Here is a 14,895-nt window from a genome sequence, read left to right as displayed (position 1 = left end):
TCCTGACCAGGAAACTGAACGCACAAACATTTGAACAGAAAGCACCAGCCAACGTGGCCAAGAACTGCTTTTAAGATGGTGATTACAGAGTACCCAGCCAAAGTCAGACTTTCTACGGAGTTAACCTACAATTTGAAGAGACCCAGGGATCCCAAAAGTAATGTTTAAACAGTCCAAACCCCAAGATTCTAATATCACAGTGTGATTTATAACACAAGTTTCAGAGCCAGAAGGACCTGTGTTCAAATACTGGCTTTATCGTTACTGGTTGTGCAACTCTTAACAAAATACTTAATCTCTGAGTCTCTTTCTTTTCTTTCACTCAGCATGTTTTTGTTTTTTGGTTTTTGTTTTCCTCTTACTGAAAGCCAGGCACTGTTCTAGGAGGTAGGAACACACAGCAACCAAGACAAACCCAACCTGACCCTAGGGCATGGACACCCTTGCAGTCACTTACACGCAACGTGACAAACATCAAGATACAGAAAACGCACAGGGTATAATGAGAGCACATCATCCAAACTAGGTATGGGTCAGAGGAAGCTGCCTGGGAGAACAGCTCGGTTAAGACCTGAAGGACGAGGAGTGAGGCTAATCTGCTCCTACCAGCAGAAGAAACGGCTGGTACAAAGGCTTGAAAGTGGGAAAGCAGGGCTCTGGAAAACAGCAGGAAGCTTGATGTCTGGACCACTGGGAGGAAGAACAAGTAGGAGCACAATGAAGCTGGAGAGGTTGGGGGCCTTACAAAGATGTCAGAGTTTGGGCTTACCCTAAAAGCAATGGACAAGACACTCAACAGCTCTGAACAAGAGGGACAGAGTCAGATCTAGGATTCTAAAGATCAGCAGCAAGGAGTAGTATTCAAGAGCACGCGTTCTGAAGCTGGAATGCCTGAGCTCAGATCCTGGTTCTGAGGCCAACCAGCCACGTGACCACACACAGGTTACTTACTGGCTCTGTGACTCCATTTCCTCCTCCTTAAAAATGCAGATAAAGGGGCACCCAGGTGGCTCAGTCGCTTGGGCGTCTGCCTTTGGCTCAGGTCATGGTCCCGGGGTCCTGGGATCGAGCCCCGCATCGGGCTCCTGGCTCGGCGGGGAGCCTACTTCTCCCTCTTACCCTGCTCCTGCTCTCTCTCTCGCTCTCTCTCTCTCTCTTTCAAATAAATAAATATATAAAATCTTAAAAAAAATAAATTTAAAAAAATGCAGATAAATAGTACCAACTTCATAGGGTTACAATTCAATGAGTTAATATTTGTAAAGCATTTTCACCAGTGAATGGCACATGGTGTTTTTAAATAAATGCACTTTAACATTCCGCCTACAGTGTGGAGAGTGGTTCAGGGAGTGAAGGTAGGACTGAAGACAGGGAGACTCTTTAGGAGACTGTTGTCAATCCAGGGGGTGATGATAGCTAAAACTGGGAAGTGGCCGTGAGAACAGGGGTAAGCTAATGAATTGAAGAGTTAACTGGCTCAACAAAAAATGAGCAAACTGAATTCAACGGTACATTAAAAGGATCCCTCACCATGATCAGGTGAGATTTATTCCAGGTTTGGTTCATAATCCACAAATCAATCAACGTGATACACATTAACAAAATAAAGGATAAAAATCATACCACCTCAATAGATGCAGAAAAAGCATCTGACAATGTTCAATATCCATTCATGATAAAAAACTCCCAGCAAAGTGGGTATAAAGAGAATATACCTGAACATAATAAAGGCCATATAGGCCAAACGCACAGCCAGTATTATACTCACTGGTGAAAAACTGAAAGCCCTTTCTCTAAGATCAGGAGTAAGCCAAGGATGCCCACTCTTGCCACTTTTATTCAACACAGTACTAGAATTCCTAGCCACGGCAACCAGACAAGAAATAAAAGGCATCCAAATTAGTAAGGAAGAAGTAAAACTGTCACTATTTGGAGATGACATGATACCATATACAGAAAACCCTAATGACTCCACAAAAAACTTTTAGAATAAATGAATTCAATAAAGTTGCAGGACACAAAATTAATATACAGAAACCTGATGTGTTTCTATACACTAATTACAAACTATCAGAAAAATTAAGAAAACAATCCCATCTACAACTGCATCAAAAAGAGTAAGATACCTAGGAAGAAATTTAACCAAGGAAGTGAAAGACCAGCACTCCAAAAACTTTGGGGTTTTAATACATTGATGAAAGAAACCGAAGATGACACAAATAAATGGTATAAAAAATATACTATGCTCATGTACTAGAAGAATATTGTTAAAATGTCCATACTACCCAAAGCAATCTACAAGATCCAGTGCAATCCCTATCAAAATACCAAAGGCATTTTTCACATAACTAGAACAAAATAATCCTAAAATTTGTATGAAACCACAAAAGCCCCTGAACAGCCAAAGCAATCTTGAGAAAGAAAAACAAAGATGGAAGTATCACACTCCCAGATTTCAAATTATACTTCAAAGCTATAATAATCAAAATAGTATGGTACTGGCACAAAAATAGACACACAGATCAATGAGACAGAATAGAGAGCCTAGAAATAAATCCACATTTATATGGTCATTTACTCTATAACAAAGGAGCCAAGAATATTTGATGAGGAACAATCTCTTCAATAAATGGTGTTGTGATAACTGGATAGCTACACACAAAAGCATGAAACTGGGCCATTGTCTCACACCATACACAAAAATAAATTCAAAATGGGTTAAACACTTAAATGTAAGAACTGAAACCATAAAGTACCTAAAAGAAAACATAGGTACTAAACTCTTGGACATCGGTCTTAGCAATATTTTTTTGGACCTGTCTTGTCAGGCACGGGGAACAAAAGCAAAAATAAACAACTGGCACTACATTAAACTAAAAACCTTTTGCACAGCAAAGGAAACCATTAAAAAACCAAAAAGGCAACCTACTGTAATGGGAGAAGATATGTGCAAATGATATAATTAATAAGCTGTTAATACCCAAAATATATAAAGAATTCATACAACTCAATACCCATAAAACAATCCAATTAAAAACTGGGCAGAGGACCTAAGCAGACATTTTTCCAAAGACATCCAGAGGGCCAACAGACACGTTGAAAAGATGCTCAACACCACTCACCAATGGGGAAATGCAAATCGAAACCACAATGAGCTATCACCTCATGCCTGTAGGAATAAGTAAAATCAAAAAGACAAGAAGTGTTGGCTAGGATGTGGAGGAAAAAAAAACAACCCTGTTGGTAGGAATGCAAACTGATGCAGCCACTGTGGAAAACAGTATGGAGGTTCCTCAAAAAATTAAAAATATAAATACTGTATGATCCAGCAATCCCACTTCTGGTCATTTATCCTAAGAAAATGAAAACACTAATGCGAAAAGATTTATGCACCTCTATATTCACTGGAGCATTATTTACAATAGCCAAGATATGAAAGCACTGAAACGTCCATCAGTGGATGAGTAAAGATGTAGTGTGTGGGGCTCCTGGGTGGCTCAGTCAGTTAAGCATCTGCCTTCGGCTCAGGTCATGATCCCAGGGTCCTGGGATCGAGCCCCACGTCAGGCTCCCTGCTTAGCAGGGAGTCTGCTTTTCTCTCTCCTCCCTGCTCGTGCTCTCTCTCTCTCTCTGTCAAAAAAGTAAAAAAAACCTAAAAAAAAAAAAAAGGTGCAGTGTGTGTATACATGCACACATGCGTGTGCAGGAGCACGCGTGCGCGCACGCGCACACACACACACACACACACACACACACACAGATATTCTCTAGGGAATATTACTAAGCCATAAAAAAGTGAGATCTTGCCATTTGCAACAACACAGATGAACCTAGAAGGTATTACATTAAATAAGTCAGAAAAAGACAAACACCACAATTCCACTTATATGTGGAATCTAAAAACCAATGAACACACAAAACAGAATCAGATCTATAAATACAGAGCACAAACTGATGGCTGCAGAGGGGGGAGCGGGGGGGGGATGGGCAAAATACATGGAAGGGATTAAGAGGTACAAACTTCCAGAGATGGCAAGAGTTATTTGGAAGGACGGGATGAAGAACTGAATGGGGGGTGAGGGGAGGAGGAGAAGTCAGAGTATGTGTCTAAGTTTTGGCTTGGGGGGAATGGTGGTGCCATTTTCCAATACGTGGACCCAGGAAGAAGAGCAGGTTTTAGAGAAAAAAAAATAATGAGTTTAGTTTCTTTCCCAAATATGGATAATACCCCTGCCTTATATGTTGTTATGAGGATTAAATGCACTGATATGCCATCTTCCTTCCCAACTCTGTCCAAATATTCAGCACCTGAGCAACAATGTTTTGGAGTATAAAATCTTTATAGTCTGATGGTACGTACAGAAGAAAAACTTGAGAATAGGAGGGATCAGACACTGGAGGCTCTCGGCTACTTCTAACACAATGGAAGCACTACATACCTGTTTGTTGAAAGAATGACTGTTGATAAATTCCCCCCCCCTCAAACCTCTTACTGAATGGGATGGCTACTTAAATCCTGTCCTAATGCTTAACAGTACCTTCAGAGCAAGGAGCAGAGTGGGGTCACTCATTGGGTATTGCCTGTCTGTCCTGTCCTGCAGTTTAGTTTTTTTTTTTTAATTGAAATTCTGCACTACTATTAACAATCTTACATTTTTACGTTTTACAGTATAAGGCAAGAAGTACAAAAATGGGCAAGGACGTGAACAGACATCTTTCCAAAGACATCCAAGTGGCCACCAGACACACGAAAAGATGCTCAACATCACTCATCATCAGGGAAAGGTAAATCAAAACCACAGTGATATCACCTCACACCGGTCAGAATGGCTAAAATCAAAAAAGGCAAGAAATAACAAGTGTTGGTGAGGATGTGGAGAAAAAAGGAACATTTGTGCACTGTTACTGGAAATATAAACTGGTGCAGCAGCTGTGGAAAACAGTATGGAGATTCCTCAAAAGATTAAAAACAGAAATACCATATGATCCAATAATTCCAACAAAATCGAAAAGATATATGCACCCCTATTTTCCTGCAGCATTATTTACAATAGCCAAGACATGGAAGCAACCCCAGTGTCCATCAATAGACGAATCAGTAAAAAAGATGTGATATGTATATAAAAATATAAATAATGTGGAATATTACTCAGTCATTAAAAAGGGTGAGATCTTGCCATTTATAACGTAAATGGATCTAAAAGGGTATTACGCTAAGTGAAGTCAGAGAAACAAAAATACCACATGATTTCACTTAGATGTAGAATCTACAAAACAACTGAATAAAAAGCAGAATCATTTATAAATACAAAGAACTGAGGGGTTGCCGGGAAATGGGCAAAATGGGTGAAGGGGAGTGGGAGATGCAGGCTTCCAGTTATGGAGTGAATAAATCCCAGGAATAAGAGGCACAGCATAGGGAATAGAGTCAAAGATACTGTAACAGTGGTGTGTGGCTACACTTGCAGTGAGCAGAGCATAAGGTATAAAGTGATGGAATCACTATGTTGTCCACCTGAAACTAATGTAACATCGTGTGTCAACTAAAAAAAAAAATGTACAGTGCTTCTATTTATAACAGCAGAAGAATGGAAACAGTCTAAATGTTCTTAATAGGGAACAGTCTGAATAAACCATATGACATCCCATGATGGAGTTCTGTGTATCAGTCAAAAGAAATGAGGAAGATCTCATACTGTAGAATGCACAAGCTGTAGAGTGATCTCTGGGATTTCAACTAAAACGAAAAACAGGTGGGGAGCCTGGGTGGCTCAGTCAGTTGAGTGTCCAACTTTTGATTTTAGCTCAGGTCGTGATCTCAGGGTCATGAGATCAAGCCCTGTCAGGCTCTGCACTCAGTGGCGAGTCTGCTTAGATTATCTCTCTCTGGGACACCTGGGTGGCTTAGTCGGTTAAGCATCCGACTTCAGCTCAGGTCGTGATCTCAGCGTCCTAGGATTGAGCCCTCCATCCAGCTCCTCACTCAGTGGGGAATCTGCTTGTTCCTCTACCCCTTCCCTGATCAAGCTTGCACTCATTCTCTCTCTCTAATAAATAAAATCTTAAAAAAAAAAATTCTCCCTCTCCCTCTGCCCTCCCCCACCTTGCACTCTCGCTCTAAAATAAATGTCTTTTAAAAATAAATAAAATGCAGAACAGTGGGTTGCCTAGGTGGTTCAGTCAGTTAAGTGTCCGACTTGACTTCGGCTCAGGTCATGGTCTCAGGGTCCTGAGATCAAGACCTGCATCAGGCTCTGTGCTCAGAGGGGAGTCTGCTTCAGGATTCTCTCTCCCTCTGCCCATCCCCCTGCTTGCTCAAGCTCTCTCTCACTCTCTGTAAAATAAAGAAGTAAATTTAAAAAATAAAATAAAATGCAGAACAGTATGCATTTAAGAAAGAGAAAGAAATGTAGTTACTCGTATTAAGGGAGAAAAAAATGGAAGGATCTCAATGACTAATTAAAATTTTTTTTTTTTTAAGATTTTATTTATTTGACAGAGAAACAGCGAGAGAGGGAACACAAGCAGGGGGAGTGGGAGAGGGAGAAGCAGGCTTCCTGCCAAGCAAGGAGCCCGATGTGGGACTCGATCCCAGGACCCTGAGACCATGACCTGAACCGAAGGCAGATGCCCAATGACTGAGCCACCCAGGAGCCCGACTAATTAAAATTCTAACCCACAGAGTAAGGAAAGTAACAGGCTGAGGAAGAGAAATGAAAGGCTTTTTTTCCTCTGAATATACCTGGTTTACAATTTCAACCTTAGGACCATGCAAATGTTTCACAACACTATAAAACAGGATCAATTCAAAAAGAAGAAAAAAGCAATCCCTAAAAATTAAAACAAATATACTAACTATATGTCAAACTGGTGACAAAACCACTCAGAGAACTATTTCAAGTGACTTTAAAACAGTCATTCGACTACACGTCTGCTGCAGGATACGTCCTAAGGACCAAAAGAACCACAAAGAAATATTAAACTATTTAGTATTAATCATGTTACTATTGTTATTTTGAACATATACACAATTGTTCTGGTCGCATTAATAACTAAGTTTTCTTTTTTTTAAGATTTTATTTTTAAGTAATCTGCACACCCACCATGGGACTCAAACTCACAACCCCAAGATCAAGAGTCACACGATCCACCCACCGAGCTAGCCAGGTGCCCCAGGAACTAAGATTTTCAGAGGAAAATTATATTTCAGGAGGAAAGAAATATAAACATTAAATCATAAATGTACATATAAATTACAAAAGAAATTACAAAAAGAAATTAAGTAATCTCACAATCTTAAATTTGGCCTGGAAATATCAAGGTGAATTCATGATGTATTTTTCTCTTCCTGGTTTTGACCACTCAAAATGTCTAGAAGTAATGACGACCCAGTGCAATTAGCACTCCTGACACCAATGTGTGGTTTTAACCTTCCCATACCATTTTCCACTAAAAAAAAAAACCCATGGTTTTTAGAGAAACAGCCAATTCCAGGTCCTAATGGAACATGTAAGTGATGAGCTCTGGGCATCTTTTAGGCCAGAAGGCAAGGAAGCAATGACGACATCTGGGTCATGTCAAAAAGACACACACCAAACTTAATTAGACTCCCAATAGCCACAGATGGGATGATTTGAGCATTAGAAAAACAGTATCTGCAATGGATTGAAATACAAGTGTTAAAAATTCGAGAGTTTATAACGAAGAGGGAGACCTCTAAAAGTTGCAGGAACCCCAACTCATTCTCTGAACAGTGACAAAGGGAAAGAATCAACCATTCATCCTGTCTGTCTTGCCTGAATTCTATTTCAGGGTATCCCAATAGTGTTGACAGAAAGTTTATAATAAGTGATGCTAATATAGGAGGAAAGTTAAAATTAGAAAACAACCATTTTGTGACTCCAATGAAATAATGCATCTAAGCAATAATCATAAATGGCTGCAAAGATCATCAGGTGAAAGACTGATGGATGAGTCAGGATTGTCCATGAAATCACTGATCAATCTTAACATTTCTAAAAGAAGAGAAAATTAGACAGCACATCCTCCTGACTTAAGTCAACAGCAAATACCCTAATGAGGTATCTCCAATTTAAAAAATTATACCTGAATCTAACTAACTCTCTAGATCTAATCGCCAGCTCACAGGAAATACTGGGATAGAGAAGCACGCTAAATGTCACCAGGAGGATCTGGTGGGAAATGTCTATAGGACAAATGACCCATTTTCCTCAACAAATATATCACAAGGGAAAATGGAGGGGAAGGAGAAACTATTTCATATTAAAAAGAGACCTAAGAGATATAGCCACAAAATACAATGTTGGATCCTTTTGGGATCTTGACTTTCTGAAGCAGCATTAAGAGGTCATTTTTTAGACAATTTGGAAAATTTGAACATTGACTGGATACTAGATGATATTAAAGAATTACAGTTAATTTCACGGAGTGATAATGTTTAAATTTTTAAAAAGACAGTGCTTCATAAAAAGCTCTTCTACAAACATTACCCTGCCATTGAATACCCAGAAAATGTCTGATAAATACTGGTTAAGATAAATGACAAGGGTGACACTCCCCTGTAAATTTTCCATTTCACCCTCCCCAAATAAAGGATAAGCCCCTGGCCTGTTACTCAAGTCACTACCCTCCCTCACCACCAGTCCCAACCATATTTCCCAAGGCTTCCCCTTTTTGCCTCTATATTTTCAGACAAACAGGACTATTTGCAACTTTCTGCAGAGGTCACACGATTTCCTTCCTGCATGGCTTTGAAGGCTCTGGAATGCCCTTCCACTATCTCCATCTGTCCAAATCCTACCCTCTTGAAGACCCATCGCCAAAGTTATCTCCTAAATAAACCTTCTTTGAACCTCCCATCAGAAGTCAGTATTCCTGTAGTTCACCTGTGACATCTATAACATCTTACTTTTTCTGCTACTTTTTTAAAAAATACCTATTGATGTAGGGAAGACATTAGGATCCGAAGCTGAGGGCCAAGAAAGAATTCTTGAGACGCCTTTGGTGCAAAAAGGTGCTTTTATTAAAGCACAGGGACAGGACCCTTGGGCAGAAAGAGCAGCACTGGGGTCATGAGGAGTGGCCCCTTATACTTTCAAGTTGGGAGAGGGTTAGGGATAGCCTAAGTCTAAGGAATTTTGGAAGCAAGCTTTCCAGGACCTTTTGCCCTTAACAAAGTATAAAGACTGAGGCAGCTGAGTTCCTAGAGGATTTTCACTCTGCCTGTTTTAAGGACTTGTCAATAGGCTGTAGGTAGTAAGGAAACAGCCAAAACTTACACTGATTATATAACAGATTACTCAAAATTATGAAGAGCATTACCAAAATAGAAGTGTAGGAACTATATCAGAGAATATAAAAGAGGTGTCAGACACAATGGGACTCTGCCACATAAGTGCATGATCTAGGATTAATTACTTTAAATGACAATTCCCTGTCTCAATTTTTAATAATGCACATCTCCTGAGTATGTTTAAGGCTAAATAGAGTATGTAATGCCATCACCTGGAGACCCTCAATAAACAGTTCTGATTCCCAGCATCTGTGTTCCTCTGGAGAGAAACTGCGTTCAGTTAGGCTTTGGATCCTAATCCCTAGCTCTAGGTCTGCCAAAAGCTATGAACCCACTGAGCGGTCCAGAAATAAGTAAAATGGGAAAGGACGAAAGATGTAGTAACAACACCCAGCATATGCATCAGGAATCTCCTTGCGATGTGGAGTACTAGCATCTCCGTTTCACACGTGCAGTAACTGAGGCTCCGAGCAAGAATGGGGCCTAACAGCATGACAATATGGAAGCCCCAGCCCCATGGCCTCTCCTCGGTCTCTCTTTCTCCATCCATTGCTCTACAACTCTTAACTTAAGCCAGGATGAGACCAGGGGGCTTCCCTTCCCAGAAGTCTTTGCAGCGCCGCGGAGAACTCTGGGATACAAATGGATAAACAAATCCAAGGCAAGGGCCGAGACCTAGGAGCGAGAAACTCCGTCGTATGCCCGCCGAGTGCCTTCTTCATCCCCTCTGTGTGCTTACCTTTCCTGGCGCTGCCGCTGTTGGGAGCGTCACCAATACCGGCAAAGGCCGGGAACAGCGCCATGATCACAGGCCGCACTGCCGTTCCCCTCGACAGAAATGGCGGCGGCGAGCGGACGCCGGTAGTGAGGCCTTCGCGCTCGCGGTGCACTCTGGGAAGTGTGGTTTTTTTTAACCCCAGAGCTCCCTAGGGCTTGACCGGGGGACTGGGCGGGGCGACGAGGGGAGGGGAGGAGAGGGACGGAGCCACTTCCGTGTAATTGGTATCGGAAGGCTTCTTTGAGAGCTAGGAAAATGGAGAGACCTCGAAGTGGAATTGTTCAAAGGTGAAAGGAGCAGGAGCTGGGATCCTAGTTCAACCCCTGAACTCACACTATCACTAACTGGGTCAAAGTAATCAAGCTCTTCAAGCTTCAGTTTCCTCTTTTGCAAAATGTCCCTAAGATTAAATGAGCGTTGTTAAGTAAGGTGCTTACTTAGTTGTCGCTGTGCCTGGCCCATGGGAAGCACTTGAGAAAAGTTAGCTATTATGTGAGTTGTGACTGCAGATGGAACTCAAAGCCATGAGATGACGGAACTTCATTGAGGCGCCTGGGTGGCTCAGTTGGTTAAGCATCTACCTTGGGCTGGGGTCCTGGGGACCGAGCCCCGCATCGCATCGGGCTCCTTGCTCAGCGGGGAGCCTCTTCTCCCTCAACTGCTTCCCCTGCTTATGCACATGTGCTCTCTCTCAAATAAAGTAAACTCTTAAAAATGAAAAAAAAAAAGCAATACAAAAGAATAGAATCTATCAGGTTCAAAGGTCTTTGCTAGAGAACTTATTTACCCACCCATGAGGTATTTTTTTTTTTAAAGATTTTATTTATTTATTTGAGAGAGAGAATGAGATAGAGCATGAGAGGGGGGAGGGTCAGAGGGAGAAGCAGACTCCCTGCCGAGCAGGGAGCCCGATGCGGGACTCGATCCCGGGACTCCAGGATCACGACCTGAGCCGAAGGCAGTCGCTTAACCAACTGAGCCACCCAGGCGCCCCCCATGAGGTATTCTTGACTAAAAAAAAAAAAAAGAATCTGAATCTAATCAAGCCCGCTACTAGAAATATAGGGGATAAAGAAAATTAAAGAGTTCATACCACCTGGAAGCATCAGCCAAATCCTGAATGTGGGAAATTATAGAAAACAATCCAGTTTCTTCAAAAAAATCAATGGCTTTAAGGGTACAGAAGATTGCAATAGATTAAAAGACCTTTAGAGATATAGCAACCAAATACAATATATGGCCTTGTTATGATTCTGATTAGACATTGTAAAAACATCTTTGTGAGACAGATGGAGAAATAAGAGGTGGACAGAGTGTTAGTAGATTACATCAATTAATTCTTGTTAATTTGGTTAGATGAACTAATGGCACTAAGGCTACTTTTTGAAGTTCTTATAGGGGTGCCTGGCTGGCTCAGTCGGTAGGGCATGCAACTCTTGATCTTGGGGTTGTTTTATTAAAGCACAGGGACAGGACCTGTGGGCAGAAAGAGCGCTGCCTGATCTTGGGGTTGTAAGTTCAAGCCTCACATTGGGCTTGGAGCATACTTTAAAAAATAATAAATAAAGTTTTTATATATTGGAGATATATACTCTAGTGTTCGCAGGTGAAAATAGGTAAGTGAAAAAATATTTCTGTGGATCCCAGGGAGTTCAAAGATCTCTAGAGTTAAATAGAAAATATATTAGAAACCATTACAAATCTAATCAAGGGACAGGTGGACTCAAGAAAGCTGCAGACCTTGTGTGAGTCCAAAATGAACACCCTTCATGCTTTGAAGACCTCTACATAGTGTTTATATAAAAAGGAGGGGTATGGTGGTAGGGGTAGTAAACCTTTGCATGTATGCAGCTTAAAAACTCAGGTTCTACCCAAATCTCTGGCTCTAAGTTACCTCAGTTAGTTGGGACAGCATCTGCCTCCTTAGCAGACCACTTTGCATAGCTGGGATGGTGACTGTCTTGTCCAGTGCTTCATATTTTTCTACTCCAGAAAAATAAGTAATATGGAACGCTTGGGAGAGTCAAAACCATAATAGTAATGGTTCTGTAATCAGAAGGAAATCTGGGCATGTTAGATATTTTCTGTGCTACAAATGTGTCAGAGAATTTGGCTTAAGAGATCCTCCTTATAAGAACAATTTAAAGTGTATGATCAAGGGGTGCCTGGCTGGCTCAATAGGAAGCACATGCTACTCTTGATCTCAGAGTCGTGAGTTTGAACCCCACAGTGGGTGTGGTGATTACTAAAAAAACAAGTAACTTTTAAAAAATAAAAAAAGGAGCACCTGGGTGGCTCAGTCAGTGAGCGTCTGCCTTCGGCTCAGGTCATGATCTTGGGGTCCTGGGATCAGAGTCCCACATCAGGATCCCTGCTCCATGGGGAGTCGGCTTCTCCCTCTCTCTTTGGCCCTCCCCCATCTTGTGCTCTCTCTCTCACTCTTTCTCAAATAAATAAATATTTTTTTAAAAATAAAATAAAAAATAAAAATTGTGGATAATTGAGTAACTGATATAAACCTCTGATTTTAAGTTGAAATCTTATGAAGTTTAGGCCATCTAAGAGAATTTAAAGTGCTATATGTGTAAGCATAATTGCTTAGCTTTATAAAAATTAATACTTGACAGGTAATTGAAGTACCTGTAAAAGAAATAATGTGTACATGCACTATTTTGGCCTTTTTTGGTGAAATGTTGAAATGTTCTATAATACAGCATTTTTAAACTAAAAATTAAAAAGCTTACTTTTTTTAAAAGCATAACAATAAGAGGGAACAAACTACTGACACACACAATATGAATGAATCTCAAAATCTGTATGCTGGGTAAAAACAGGCAGGTAAGCCCAAGAGTTCTTACCGTACGGTTCTATTTATACAAAATTCTAGGAAATGCAAATTAATATATAGTAACAGAAAGCAGATCAGTGGTTGCCTATAGGGCTGTGGGAGCAGAGGGAGGGACATTCCACGGGAGGCATGCAGAATCTCTTGGGGGTGAAAGAAATGTTCTGGATCTTGATTGTGTTCATGGTGGTTTCACAGAAGTGTAATCACCACCTGGTTTTTTTAAAAGCTTAAGAACACACCAAGGTTTTGAATTTGTTGTTTTAATAAATTAAAAGACTAACCGGCGGTCAGCAAACTTTTTCTGAAAAGGGTCACATAGTAAATATTTTAGACTTAGCAGGACATATGGTCTCTGTGGCAACTACATTGAAATTTGAAGTTCGTACAGTTTTCACATGTCACAAAATATTCTTTTTTCTACTTTTTCCAACATTTATAAGTGTAAAACCTATTTTTTTTAAAGATTTTATTTATTTATTTGACAGAGAGACAGCGAGAGAGGGAACACAAGCAGGGCGAGTGGGAGAGGGAGAAGCAGACTCCCCGCCGAGCAGGGATCATGACCTGAGCTGAAGGCAGATGCTTAATGACTGAGCCACCCAGGCGCCCTGTAAAACCTATTCTTAACCCATGGGCCATACAGATCGGCAGTGGGTCAATTTGACCCATGGCCATAGTTTGCTGGATCCTTGCAAACTCTCTATCATTAAACAAAACTGAAAGTAAACTTTTGACTGGTCTTTTCTGCATAGGAAAACCCACTCCAGAGTGCATGGAAACAGCTCACTTTAACTGTTGTTATTATTATTATTGTTGTTGTTATTATTATTGTTACTATTTCACTCTACAGACTTTGGGTATTTCCAGGGCCTATGGCAGGGATTTCTTAATAAATCCATAAAAACGGTTTGGGAGAGAGAGAGCGCTTGAGCACGGGGGAAAGGGGCAGAGGGAGAGGGAGGATGCAGGGCTCGATCTTAAGACCAAGAGTCAGATGCTTAACCGATTGAGTCCCCCAGGGACCCCAGATAGCTTATTCTTAAACTAGCACGTCTTCCCAAAATGGCCTGAAAGGATTTTCAGCTTTTGTTGTCAAAAGAATTCTTCCAGAAAATGGCATGTGTTTTATAGTTATATTGATAATGAAAGAAATCAACAATAAACCTTCTGTTTTAAAATAATTTTTAAATAAGCAAATAAATCCCCACTATTTAGGCTGCCTTTCTTTGACTAGAAAAGTGACATTTTAAGAACTTGTTTGGCCTCAGTCTCCATTTAAAAACTCCTTTATCTTGTTGACTTTTGTCTCTCTGGCTTGTGGTCACGTATCTTTTAAGCGTGAGACAGGAGTGGCCGGTGTATCGCCTCTTCCTTTTCCTCCCATCTACACCTCTCTTTTCACTGTCTCCTGTCACTGCCCAAAGGAACAAAAGTGTGGATTTTTTCCCCCTGTAAATTTCCAGTTCCAGGTGAAAGTATCTAAATTAAATTGGTTTCACCTTTTGCCCATCTCTGTAGGAATGCAGAAAGAACTCTCCTTTCCATTTTAAGCATGGAATACGTGCTTGATACAGAAAAAGTTTTAAATGCAGGAAAGTATGAAGAAAATGCAGAATAATCACCCATATTTCCATTGCCCAAAGGCAAATACTATTTCAGAGTATTTCTACACAGGCCTTTTCTTTCTTTCTCTTCTGCTTTTCTGGTATCTTAGTTTATGGGTATATTTTTTCATCATAGTTGTGATTACTTTTCCTCCTAATATAAGCATCTCTCTGTTTTACACAAATGCCATAAACATATATTAGATGTAGAATATTTCATCCAGTGAATGGAATCACAATACACTTAATTATTCCTATTTCTAGATATTTAGCAAACCTCACTTGTGTCATCTCATTGACTTTATCCATGAGTTCTCCAAACATGAATGGCCAGATGGGATTGTGAGCCACA

The 14,895-nt window shown here is 40.6% G+C and overlaps 1 protein-coding gene across 1 annotated transcript in view; it reads right to left on the bottom strand.

Moving 5' to 3' along the window:
- NRDE2 (NRDE-2, necessary for RNA interference, domain containing) overlaps positions 1 to 10,190 on the bottom strand; it is a 45,698-nt gene extending 35,508 nt beyond the window's left edge. The window contains exon 1 of the mRNA XM_021679816.1: positions 10,053 to 10,190. Coding sequence (XP_021535491.1) covers positions 10,053 to 10,116 — 64 coding nt within the window. The 5' untranslated portion in view covers positions 10,117 to 10,190. The remainder of the gene's footprint in view (positions 1 to 10,052) is intronic.
- Between the last annotated feature and the right edge of the window lie 4,705 nt (positions 10,191 to 14,895).

This window comes from Neomonachus schauinslandi, chromosome 9, assembly GCF_002201575.2.
Source record: "Neomonachus schauinslandi chromosome 9, ASM220157v2, whole genome shotgun sequence".
NCBI lineage: Eukaryota > Metazoa > Chordata > Mammalia > Carnivora > Phocidae > Neomonachus > Neomonachus schauinslandi.
This window is presented reverse-complemented; position numbering and strand designations above follow the sequence as displayed.